The 13,632-nt window shown below is 31.5% G+C and overlaps 1 protein-coding gene across 1 annotated transcript in view; it reads left to right on the top strand.

Annotated features, from left to right (window-relative positions):
• Positions 1 to 13,632, top strand: part of LOC142347985 (uncharacterized) — a 113,509-nt gene that overhangs the window by 42,772 nt on the left and 57,105 nt on the right. Inside the window, exons 11-12 of the mRNA XM_075399149.1 lie at positions 12,481 to 12,619; positions 13,138 to 13,176. Of these exons, the coding sequence (XP_075255264.1) occupies positions 12,481 to 12,619; positions 13,138 to 13,176 (178 nt within the window). The remainder of the gene's footprint in view (positions 1 to 12,480; positions 12,620 to 13,137; positions 13,177 to 13,632) is intronic.

The following is a 13,632-nucleotide window of genomic DNA, read 5'->3' as shown; positions in this document are numbered from 1 at the left end:
AAGAGCTCTCAGAGAATATTTTTGATAGTAAAACTTCCCTATGAGACCAGAAATAGTCTATTTCTTGCCTTTTGTCTATTTTGAAATCGAAATTGGTTTATTTTGTGGTATGAAAAGTAATTTTGAGTTACAGTTTTTCTAGAAAGAATCTTATTTTGAAGAAAAGTTACACTAAAAGTGAACAAAATCATGCCAAATATCCCGTGTTCACACAAAACTTCAAACCTCGATAACTCCTTGAGAAAAACAAAAAAATATCTTTTTAATTTTGAATTCTACGTTAGACGAGCTTTTTAATGATACCACTCTTATTTCTCTACGATGAATATATCGATCGGCCAAAATTGTCTGAACAAAAAAAACCCAGTTGAGTATATAGTTCCTCCCCCCACAAGTGGGGTCGGAACAATGATATCTCATAATTTTATAACGTTGTTTTCTTTAACCAAGGTTGCAGCTTTTTTCACACTTTTACTAACTTTCAGGAAACATTACGCATATAGGTACATACGTTAGTTATACACATTAGGTATATACGTTCTGCTGATAAAAGTTGTGAAAGTGTTTTTACGAAAAATTTTACGCACAAAAAAGAAATTGTAGTTCTTTTTAATATTTTTTATCAGGTCAACCGGGTTTATCTGTTTTTGCTGCTTAATTGGTATCACCAGACCATTTTAAATAAGAGCAGTACCAACAAGAAAAACTTAATTAAAAGAAAATCATTAAAAGAAAATAAACTTCATTACGAGAAAATCATTGCAAGAAAAAATCAATCATAAATCAATGAATGTTCTTCAAATGTGGGGAAAAAAAGAAAAAATTATATTTCACTGCGTAATTATTTTTAATCTAACCCACAATTGCTGCTTTTTCAAACCTTAATTGTCGGGGCTGAGTTTAAACTATCAAAATTAGAATTGCAATTAGACTGTGATAAAAGGAAATTAACGTGCGCAAACCCATGTCAGTTGTTATGAGGACGCTTACAGGATATGTAAAAATGAGAAGTGATACTGTAATACTGAATAGAGCAAAAACATCCTGTGTATAAGGTTGAAAATCAACGTTAGCCAACCTCCAAAAAACAATTTAATTGAGTTGTCTAATTTTATATAGAATGGATATTTTATTTAAATAACTAAAAAATGATAACCAAATGGTTGAATATACTTTTAAAATTTAAGTATATTCACAAAGGCATTAAATACTTGTAACAAAAAGCATTAATTTGATTGTTTTTTTTCTCTTGCACTCTTTACCTTTTCCTCTTAAATGAAAAGTTGAATGCTCTTTGATTATTTTTTTCCATTTTTTCATATTTTTTGTTCATAATGATGACAGCTAATTGACCGCAATCATTATCCAAACTTTTTTCTTCCCTTAATTCAGTTGCAACTGATAGATACATTTCAATCTATAAACTCGCCTGACTTGAGCTTTAAATAGATTTTTCACATTATGAAGCAGTGTTTGCCCGCGTGCGTGTGTTCTACCCTGATTTGAGGCAGGTGTGTGGGGCAATTAATTACTTCTCAGGGTCGCCGACCCAATAAATCATTCTATCCCTCCTTAATGGAATGGATTTCTAAAAAGCTAGGCTGCTACTAGTCGAGTTATCGATGGCAGCCTACACTTATGTGGTTTTCAGGTAGACAGACAGGCGTGGGAAAAGCAATTATTTATTTCCTTCTGCTTAGATTTCGAAATATTTTGACATTGTCCCACACGAATTTTTTCATTAAGAATTTTTTCTAATTAAGAACTAAATTTCGTGTTCTGCTCTCCTAAAACAATTTTCTAATGTTTGTTCAGCAAAACTGACATTTAGCAGAACTGTTCACATCCATTTACGCAACCTGATAATAATAATAAGGCTCCATTATCAATTCTTGTCCTATAAATGCTGCAATTGATGGCTGCTAACAGCTTATTTCCACTGATTCTGTAATTGTTTCATTGAGACTGGCAATTTATTCTAAAATTTCAATAGAGGCTCACTTTAGTGCGTTCCCCACACAAAGCTGAAAACATTCAAAATCAAACAATTTGCAAGATTCTCGCCTGATGTTACATGAAAACCGTTCGAATGCCAAAGTCTTGTACGATACACATCTGCTTGAAAAAAAATGGAAGCGAATGTGTTACCAGTTTCAGCTCATATGCAATGGACTTCTATCTTGCAAAATGTTGTGTAAGACATGCATGATTTGCGTCTGGATCTTACATCTCACAAAACAATCTTATTTTTCAAAACTCTTTCTAGATAAAGGTCATCATTTGACTTGGTATTTTAATGCTCTGATTTTGATTTCAGATGAATATCTTCAGATATATATTCAAAGATGCAAATATTGATTCACCACTTTTGATACACTGAATTTATGGTCTGCAAGAGTTGTGGACAACTTTGTAAGCTGATATATTTGAATGCTCTCTTGCCTTTAGAAGATTGTTTTGCTTAAAATTATAGAACTTTTAATTAGATCTTCAGATCTATCGACAAACTAAACACTGGTGCAAGCTAAACAATTTTTTGAAAAGGGACTTCAAAATCATAAACATGGTCATAGAAACTACAAGGAGGCTCGTTAATGTGCGTTCACACATGATGTTCCGCCCCGCGTTCATCTACATTTTTGATTTAACTGTCATTTGACGTAAATTATTGCAAAGAGATAATCAAAAATTGATGATTGATATTAAAAAAATCGTAACACAAACTAGTAACTGATATAAATAATGCCATGCCTAATTACAACGAGATCTGCCATTACAAATACTACGAAAAAAACAACAACAGCAAAAAAAGCAAATACGAAAACTTCACGGCAAAATTTCAATATCTTAATTTAAAAGCACCTAGTAACAACGTCAAATTACAATCAGACTAAACCCTAACTACACAATTTTACTTTTTTTCTAACTACACATCAGATGAAATTTTTCCCTAATGAGACTAGGTAACAAGTCGTCAAAGAGAAGAAATAATGAGGCGAAATACAAAAATTAATCAAATTTTTTAAAACCAAGTAATTTCAAAAGGCTTGAAAAGAATTAGCTTTTAATGAAATAATTCTTGAAAAATTTACAAAAAATTCATTGGGAAACCAATAGGACCCATCTTTGTGTAGTCTAAGGCACAGGAACGGACTAAAGATGCAAAAAAACTCAAAAAAATTACAAACCACAAATTACTGACATTATGAAAACACAAATTAGTTAAAACATTAAAATCGTTAGCTATTATCTGAATGTTGTGTATTTTTATTTCAATTTCTATTTATACCAATTCAGCTAAAATTATACGGAACGAAAAGATCAAATCAATTGGGCAGCATTTGAAAATCGTTGGGATCTGTTATTACTCAATTGTGCTAAAGGAAGAGAAAAAGAAAAAAAGTCCATCACACACATAACAGTTTATGAAAACGCATATTATTCAACAAACAAAACATCTGTTACATCATAAAATCAGTTTAAAATCAGTCATAAAACAGGTTAATTTTTAAAATACATGGATTTGTATGCGACCTGTCAACGATTAAAATAAATTACAAATTGACGAAAAAAAACAAAAATTGAAACATTGAAAAATCCTCAAAATCTTAAAAAAAAATAATATTATAAACTTTAAGACTATTCAAATACTCTGACTGCTTTGGGTAATATCATTCAGTCAATCCTCAGTTAAAGTTTATGGGACCGGTCAGCTTTTTAAAGCTACCTAAAGAACAAAAAAAGCAAAAATAATTAAATTCAAACAAAAATTGAGGTAGAAAATGTCGAAGCCATTGGAAAATGAATTTTTCAGTAAAATCTTTTCTACTTTCAATTCGCTTCTTGCAGCAATGGGAATCTTCTTTTCATTAATTTGACTCCAATTAATCAATAAATAGGAACAAATACATAAAAACCAATAAATTTTCGAGAAAGCCCTTAGTATCAACGCCATTAACATCAATAGCTTTTAAAGAAAGCTAAAAAAAATAAGCTAAGCTACGCCTCAATGAGACAACAAAGATGTTTCTCTTTCATTTGTCTTCATTAAGACATTACAATAAGTCATTGACTATGAAAACAACAACAAAAACTGGTAAAAAACAAAAAGTAAGTAGAAAAGTGCGCGAACAATGTGTCGAAGCCATTTAAACCATAAGTTTTTCTCTGAAAACTTTGTGTATGACCCAATGACCGTCATCACTAATCCACTGCAACTATCAATATTAGGATAATGTGTTAAGATTCCGAAAATAACCAAAATTAGGAAAACAAATTATCCACAACAAAAAAATGAAAACGCGTGCATCGAAGTCATTGCACCAATGGTTAGAAGGTAAAACCGTTAACTAGAATACCTTTGGTTGTAGTAGAAGGCAAAGTGATCTTTCCCTTACTGAGAGTCAATTAATGATCATTACGAAAACCATTGCACTTTTAATCAACAAAATTATGTCAGAGGACTCCAAAACTTAAAAAAACTTCAACGAAGATTAAACTTACAATTAAAAAGTCAGATACGAAGCCAAAAAAAACGCGCGATTCCTTAAAAACTTTTTTTATTGTTCATTGGGCTGCATTTGACTGCAAGTTTTGAATTAAGGGAACCTAGATATGAACAGTGACTAGTCTGTGGGAGACACAAAAAACAAAAAAAATATGAAATGTTTTCTAAAAGAAACAGATCTCAAATAGAGTTCGGTTTTTTTTTATGACAGTAAACTTCCCTTTGAGGCCAGAACTAATCTTTTTATCGCCTTCTTTCCATCAAGAACTCAAAATTGTTTCAATTTAGGGCGTTAGATGTAATTTTGAATTAATATTTTTAAATAAACATCTTATTTTGAAGAAAACCTACCTTAAAAGTGAACAAAATCATGCCAAATATCCCGTGTTCACACAAAACTTCAATCCTCGATAACTCCTCTAAAACTCCTTTTTAAACAAGTTTTCAGCTTTTTTCGCACTTTTCCTATTTTTAAGAAACATTACCCATATAAGTACATACGTTAGGTATACACATTAGGTATATACGTTCTGCTGATAAAAGTTATGAAAGTGTTTTTACGAAAAACTTTAGGCACGAAAAAGAGATTGTAGTTTTCTAACATTTTTTAATCAGGTCAACCGGGTTTATTTGTTTTTGCTGCTTAATTGGTATCACCAAACCATTTTAAATAAGAGCAGTAACAACAAGAAAAATATTAATTAAAAGAAAATCATTATAAGAAAATAAACTTCATTACAAGAAAATCATTGCAAGAAAAAATCAATCATAAGTCAATGAATGTTCTTCAAATGTGGGGAAGAAAGGAAAAAAATATATTTCACTGCGTAATTATTTTTTATCTAACCCACAATTGCTGCTTTTTCAAACCTTAATTGTCGGGGCTGAGTTTAAACTATCAAAATTAGAATTGCAATTAGACTGTGATAAAAAGAAATTAACGTGCGCAAACCCATGTCAGTTTGGTATCACCAAACCATTATAAATAAGTGCAGTAACAACAAGAAAAAACTTAATTAAAAGAAAATCATTATAAGAAAATAAACTTCATTACAAGAAAATCATTGCATGAAAAAAATCAATCATAAATCAATGAATGTTCTTCAAATGGGGAAAGGAAAGATATATATATATATATATATATATATATATATATATATATATATATATATAAATATATATATATATCACAGCGTAATTTTTTTTACCTGACCCGCAATTGCTGTTTTTTCAAACCTTAATGGTCGGGGCTAATTTTAAACTATCAAAATTAGAATTGCAATTAGACTCTGATAGAAGGAAATTAACGTGCGGATATCCATGTCAGTTTTTATGAGGACGCTTACAGGATAAGAAAAAGTGAGAAGTGATACTCTAATATTGAATAGAGCAAAAACATCCTGTGTATAAGGTTGAAAACCAACGTTAGCCAACGTCCAAAAAACAATTTAATTGAATTGTCTAATTTTCTATAGAATGGATATTTTATTGAAATAAGTTAAAAAAAGTAATGACCAAAAGGTGGAATATACTCGTATCAATTAAGTATATTCAAAAAAGCATTAATTACTTGTAACAAAAAGCATTAGTTTGAACATTTTTTTCTTGCACTCTTCCTTAAAACAGAAACTCTTGAACACTCTTTTATTTTTTTTCCATTCTTTTTTGTTCATAATGATGACAGCTAATTGACCGCAATCATTATCCAAACTTTTTTCTTCCCTTAATTCAGTTGCAACTGATAGATACATTTCAATCTATAAACTCGCCTGACTTGAGCTTTAATAGATTTTTCACATTATGAAGCAGTGTTTGCCCGCGTGCGTGTTTTCTACCCTAATTTGAGGCAGATGTGTGGGGAAATTATTTACTTCCCAGGGTCGCTGAACCAATAAATCATTCTATCCCTCCTTAATGGAAAGGATTTCTAAAAAGCTAGGCTGCTACTAGTCGAGTTATCGATGGCAGCCTACACTTATGTGGTTTTCAGGTAGACAGACAGGCGTGGGAAAATCAATTATTTACTTCCTTCTGCTTAGATTACGAATTTTTTTGACATTGTTCCACACAAATTTTTTCATTAAGAATTTTTTCTAATTAAGAACTAAATTTCGTGTTCTGCTCTCCTAAAACAATTTTCTAATGTTTGTTCAGCAAAACTGACATTTAGCAGAACTGTTCACATCCATTTACGCAACCTGATAATAATAATAAGGCTCCATTATCAATTCTTGTCCTATAAATGCTGCAATTGATGGCTGCTAACAGCTTATTTCCACTGATTCTGTAATTGTTTCATTGAGACTGGCAATTTATTCTAAAATTTCAATAGAGGCTCACTTTAGTGCGTTCCCCACACAAAGCTGAAAACATTCAAAATCAAACAATTTGCAAGATTCTCGCCTGATGTTACATGAAAACCGTTCGAATGCCAAAGTCTTGTACGATACACATCTGCTCGAAAAAAAATGGAAGCGAATGTGTCACCAGTTTCAGCTCATATGCAATGGACTTCTATCTTGCAAAATGTTGTGTAAGACATGCATGATTTGCGTCTGGATCTTACATCTCACAAAACAATCTTATTTTTCAAAACTCTTTCTAGATAAAGGTCATCATTTGACTTGGTATTTTAATGCTCTGATTTTGATTTCAGATGAATATCTTCAGATATATATTCAAAGATGCAAATATTGATTCACCACTTTTGATACACTGAATTTATGGTCTGCAAGAGTTGTGGACAACTTTGTAAGCTGAGATATTTGAATGCTCTCTTGCCATTAGAAGATTGTTTTGCTTAAAATTATAGAACTTTTAATTAGATCTTCAGATCTATCGACAAAATAAACACTGGTGCAAGCTAAACAATTTTTTGAAAAGGGACTTCAAAATCATAAACATGGTCATAGAAACTACAAGGAGGCTAGTTAATGTGCGTTCACACATGATGTTCTGCCCCGCGTTCATCTACATTTTTGATTTAACTGTCATTTGACGTAAATTATTGCAAAGAGATAATCAAAAATTGATGATTGATATTAAAAAAAAATCGTAACACAAACTAGTAACTGATATAAATAATGCCATGCCTAATTACAACGAGATCTGCCATTACAAATACTACGAAAAAAACAACAACAGCAAAAAAAGCAAATACATAAACTTCACGGCAAAATTTCAATATCTTAATTTAAAAGCACCTAGTAACAACGTCAAATTACAATCAGACTAAACCCTAACTACAGAATTTTACTTTTTTTCTAACTACATATCAGATGAGATTTTTCCCTAATGAGACTAGGTAACAAGTCGTCAAAGAGAAGAAATAATGAGGCGAAATACAAAAATTAATCAAATTTTTTAAAACCAAGTAATTTCAAAAGGCTTGAAAAGAATTAGCTTTTAATGAAATAATTCTTGAAAAATTTACAAAAAATTCATTGGGAAACCAATAGGACCCATCTCTGTGTAGTTTTTATTTGTCTATTTTTTCTAATTAAGAACTAAGTTTCGTGTTCTGCTCTCCTAAAACAATTTTCTAATGTTTGTTCAGCAAAACTGACATTTAGCAGAACTGTTCACATCCATTTACGCAACTTGATAATAATAATAAGGCTCCATTATCAATTCTTGTCCTATAAATGCTGCAATTGATGGCTGCTAACAGCTTATTTCCACTGATTCTGTAATTGTTTCATTGAGACTGGCAATTTATTCTAAAATTTCAATAGAGGCTCACTTTAGTGCGTTCCCCACACAAAGCTGAAAACATTCAAAATCAAACAATTTGCAAGATTCTCGCCTGATGTTACAAGAAAACCGTTCGAATGCCAAAGTCTTGTACGATACACATCTGCTTGAAAAAAAATGGAAGCGAATGTGTCACAAGTTTCAGCTCATATGCAATGGACTTCTATCTTGCAAAATGTTGTGTAAGACATGCATGATTTGCGTCTGGATCTTACATCTCACAAAACAATCCTATTTTTCAAAACTCTTTCTAGATAAAGGTCATCATTTGACTTGGTATTTTAATGCTCTGATTTTGATTTCAGATGAATATCTTCAGATATATATTCAAAGATGCAAATATTGATTCACCACTTTTGATACAATGAATTTAAGGTCTGCAATAGTTGTGTACCAATTTGTAAGATGAGATATTTGACTGCTCTCTTGCCTTTAGAAGATTGTTTTGCTAAAAATTCTAGAATTTTTTATTAGATCTTCAGATCTATCGACAAACTAACCACTGGTGCAAGCTATACAATTTCTCCAAAGGGACAGCAAAATCATAAGCATAGTCATAGAAACTACAAGGAGGCTCGTTAATGCTCGTTCACACATGATGTTCTGACCCGCGTTCATCTACATTATTGACTTAACTGTCTTTTGACGTAAATTATTGCAAAGAGATAATCAAAAATTGATGTTTGAGTTTTAAAATATCGTTATACAAACAAACTTATAATTAATATAAAAAACGCCATGCCTAATTACAACAAGATCTGCCATTAAAAATACTACGAGGAAAAAAACAAAAACAGCAAAAAAGCGAAAACAAAAATTTCACGGCAAAATTTCAATATCTTAATTTAAAAGCACCTAGTAACAACGTCAAACAACAATCAGAATAAACCCTGACTACACGAATTTTTTTTTCCAACTACACATCAGATAAGATTTTTCCCTAATGAGACTAGGTAACTAGAAATAATGAGGTGAAATCCAAAAATTAATCAACATTTTTAAAACAAAGTAATTTCAAAAGGCTTGAAACGAATTAGCTTTTAATGAAAAAGTTCTTGATAAATTTACTAAAAAGTTATGAGGAACCAATTGGACCCGTGTTTGGTTAGAAAAGGCATAGGAATGGACTAAAAATGCAAAAAAACTCAAAAAAATACGAGCAACAAATTACTAACATTGTGAAAACACAAATTAGTGAAGCCATTAAAATCGTTAGCTATTATCTGAATGTTATGTGTTTTTATTTCAATTTCTATTTATACTTATTCAGCTAAAATTATATGGAATGAATAGATAAAATCAACTGGGCCACATTTGAAAATTTTTGGGATCTGTTGTTACTCGATTGTGATAAAGAAAGAGAAAAAGAAACAAGATTACACCACTCAATTAACGTTTTAGGAAAACGAATATTATTCATCAAACAAAATATCTGTTGCAACATAAAATCAGTAAACAAGTTAAATTTTATAATACGTGGATTTGTATAGGACCTGTCAACGATTAAAACAAATTGAAAATTGACGAAAAGAACAACAAAAACTGAAACATTGGAAAATTCTCAAAATCTTAAAAATATATAATATTTTAAACTTTTTGATTATTCAAAAAAAAACTGACTGCTTTGAGGAAAGCCTCAGTTAGAAGCTTTCGGGACCGGTCAGCATTTTACGGCTACCTAAAGAACTAAAAAAGCAAAAATAAGCAAATTCAAAAAAAAAATTGAGGTAGAAAATGCCGAAGCCATTGGAAAATGAATTTTTCAGTAAAATCTTTTCTACTTTCAATTTGCTTCTTGCAGCAATGGGAATCTTCTTTTCATTAATTTGACTCCAATAAATTAATAAATAGGAACAAATACATAAAAACCAAAAAATTTTTGAGAAAACCCTTAGTATCAACGCCATTAACATCAATAGCTTTTAACGAAAGCTAAAAAAAGTAAGCTAAGTTACGCCTCAATGAGACAACAAAGATGTTTTTTTTCATATGTCTTCATTAAGACATTACAATAAGTCATTAACTATGAAGACAACAACAAAAACAGGTAAATTCCGAAAAGTAAGTAGAAATGTGCGAGAAGAATTTTCCAAGCCATTTTACCCATAAGTTTTTCTCTGAAAACTTTGTGTATTATCCACTGACCGTCATCTTTAAGCAACTCTAAGTATCAATATTAGGATATGTGTTAAGATTTCAAAAGGAACCAACATTATGAAAAAAAATATCCAAAAATAATTACGAAAACGCGGGCATCGAAGTCATAACACCAATAGTTAGAAGATAAAACCGCTAAATCAATTGCCCTTGGTTGAAGTAGAAAGGAAGGTGATCCTGTCATTACTGAGACTGACTAACAATTCACGAGAATAATTTTATGATCGGTTACTGTTTAAAAAAAATTCTCGAAAAATCACTTTTTAAAGTCTTAATATCCGCTAGCTGTCCACTGAAAGCTCTAAATAGGTTCACTTAATGATCATTACGAAACCCATTGCAATTTTAGTCAACTAAACTATGCCAGAGGACTCCAAAATTTAGTAAAACTTCAAAGAAAATCAAATTTACGTTTAAAATTACGAAAACTCACAGTCGAACCCAAAAAAAACTAGCGGTTCCTTGAAAACATTTTTTTTGGTTTATTGGGTTTCATTTGACTGTAAATCATAGATGATAGTTAACGGAACCTAGATATGAAAAGTGACTAGTCTTTAGGTGACCCAAAAAACGAAACAAAATATGAAAAGTTTTCTAAAAAAAAGAGCTCTCAAATAGAGTTCGATTTTTTTATATTAAACTTCCCTATGAGGCCAGAACTAAAACTTTATCGTTTTTTTGCTATTAAGAATCCGAAATTGTCTCATTTTGCGGCGTGAATTGTAATTTTGAATTAAAATTTTTAAAAAACCTTAATTTGAAGAAAGCTTACCTTAAAAGTGAACAAAATCAAGCCAAATATCCCGTGTTCACACAAAAATTCAATCCTCGATAACTCCTCGAAAAAAAACGAAGATAAAAAAATCGTTCTAGTTTTGACTTCTACACTGGACGAAATTTTTAATGATACCTCGCACATTTCTCTACGATGAATATATCGATCGGCCAAAAATTGTCTGAACAAAAAAACCCATTTGAGTACATATTTCCTCCCCTCACAAGTGGGGTCGGAACAATAATGCATTTCCTAGTACGGTCCATTGTATCAAACATATATTATTTTTGCATCATTTAAAGTTAATCAAATATGATCTTGTGTGTTGATTTTCTTAATGTTTTTCTTAATTTTAATTAAAGAAATCAGTGGTGGTATTCCACGTTGTCCTTTTGTGACGCTCCGAAAAACACTTACACGCATCTGAACCGCAAAGGTTATCACTGTATGTCAATATATATTTTTCATTTGACTAAATTTTCTGATTATACTTATAACCATACTAATTATACTTATAATAACCCATTTATTACAGAACTTTCAATGAAAATTTTTCAGAGGACATTGAAAATGTTTGTAAATTTGTACAAGTTGTATCACTATTGTAAATCTGCACTTAAAGAATGTCTAGTTGTTCAACGTATACTTGGTCAGAAGATGAAAATAGATTATAAGAGATGCCCAAGTTCGAGAGCTTAAGAACAGTTGGTGTAAATGGTTAGCACACTTGGCTTGCATTTAAGAGATGCGGGTTCACATCTAGTAGTGGTTCGTTTTCAGAGTAGTTGTGGCTGCTTAGATGCCTTAACATATAGTGACTTGAACAGTGTTTTCCGCGTCACATAAGCTTGCGTGATTACTAGGATTTGTGCAACTTCTTACCGAAATAAAAAAATAATACAGTTCTTGTGCTTTCCGAAAAAAATTGTATAGTTGTATGAGTTCTAGGAAATAAACACTCAGTATGACAACCAGGAAATCAGATCACCTTAGGTGACGATTATGAATACAAAAAAAATTGTATGATTGTCAGCCCCGCTGATTATCAAATTATGAAACCAAGTAGAAGAGTTAAGTTATGCAAGAAAAAAATCAATTTTGATTTTCAATTCGGGAGATCAAAAAGTGTGCTGATTTGTCTTCTTTGTTTGAAATCCTCCGGTAGAATATGAACATTTTTCATAGATATACGTTTACACCCAGATGACAATTTGTACTGCTACTGTAACGGCTGCATTAGTCGACATAGCCATACTTACCAGGTTTAAATGTTACATCTTGTTTCTAGAAACGGAGAGAGAAAGCAGCCAAAAGGCGAGCAGTGATGGAGAAGGCGAAGAAGGATGGTTCTCTCCAGTCTATCAACTGGGATGCCGCATCGAAGACAGACACATTCCTAGATGCCATCTTGGAAACTGCTGGACTATGTTAGTATACTGAGTAGGAGATTGAGATATGAAAAACATTTGTAAATTGGGCACACGATAAATTTGACATAGCTTGACAGGAAGCTCTAATTCTTCAACGTATACTTGTCTAGAGAGATGAAGCTTTTATGGACAAAAGTCCAATCAAGATTCGAATCCAGTACTGGTCTATATTCACAGCAGTTGCGCCTACTTAGACCCCCCCAATAAGTTTGAAGTCTATTGAACACATTGCATACATTTCTAAGTAGAAGAATTGACAGAAACACATCTGTCCTTACTCACAAAACACAAATCCTGCATGGACAGGAGAGTAATTTCAAAAATCCTAATTAAATAGAATGGTCTGAACACCTGGGTAGCGATAGAATAAACAAGTTGTTTTAATCTGTGTTAATATGATGAAAAAATTCACACCTAAACAGTTCACACCTTACAGTTCTACGGTAAATGTGTCGTAGCTATAGGTGAAAAAAAAGTTAAATCAAATGACTAATAGAGAAGTCTTTTTGTTTCAGCTGAAGCTGCCAAGGAAAAGTTGAAAGTTAGACGAACAAGTAAGTGTAAGTTTTCCTTTCGTTTACCACAAATCTGACGTTTTTGATTGAAATTTCTTCGATTTCATACAATGATCATATTATCATGCTATGCATACTTGATTTCGATCGTTACGATTGTACTGTCAAATCAATGAAATCATACGTGAACTTTGTATGAGATCCAATTTTGCTTATATGACCCCGGAATGAGGTGAAAAAATACGTAAATGAAGCATTAATGCACACTAATTGAATGGATGTTGTATGCGATCAAAGAGGATCTAACCTAAGAAATCATACATGATCATAATAGGAAACAGAAGAAAAAGATTATTGCTCGTAGATTGACACTTAAAAGGTCACGTAGAAGCATCGTAGCATCTACTCATGACCTCTCCATTACATGCATCTAATAGGTATAAGTCTATATTTGTCAGGTTTGTAAAGTATATTTTTGCGCAATCTTTTCAAACG

Source organism: Convolutriloba macropyga, chromosome 10 (assembly GCF_964194025.1).
Source record: "Convolutriloba macropyga chromosome 10, txConMacr16.3, whole genome shotgun sequence".
Classification (NCBI taxonomy): Eukaryota; Metazoa; Xenacoelomorpha; order Acoela; family Convolutidae; genus Convolutriloba; species Convolutriloba macropyga.
The sequence above is the reverse complement of the archived record's forward strand: the minus strand, read 5'-3'. Positions and strand labels throughout refer to the sequence as shown.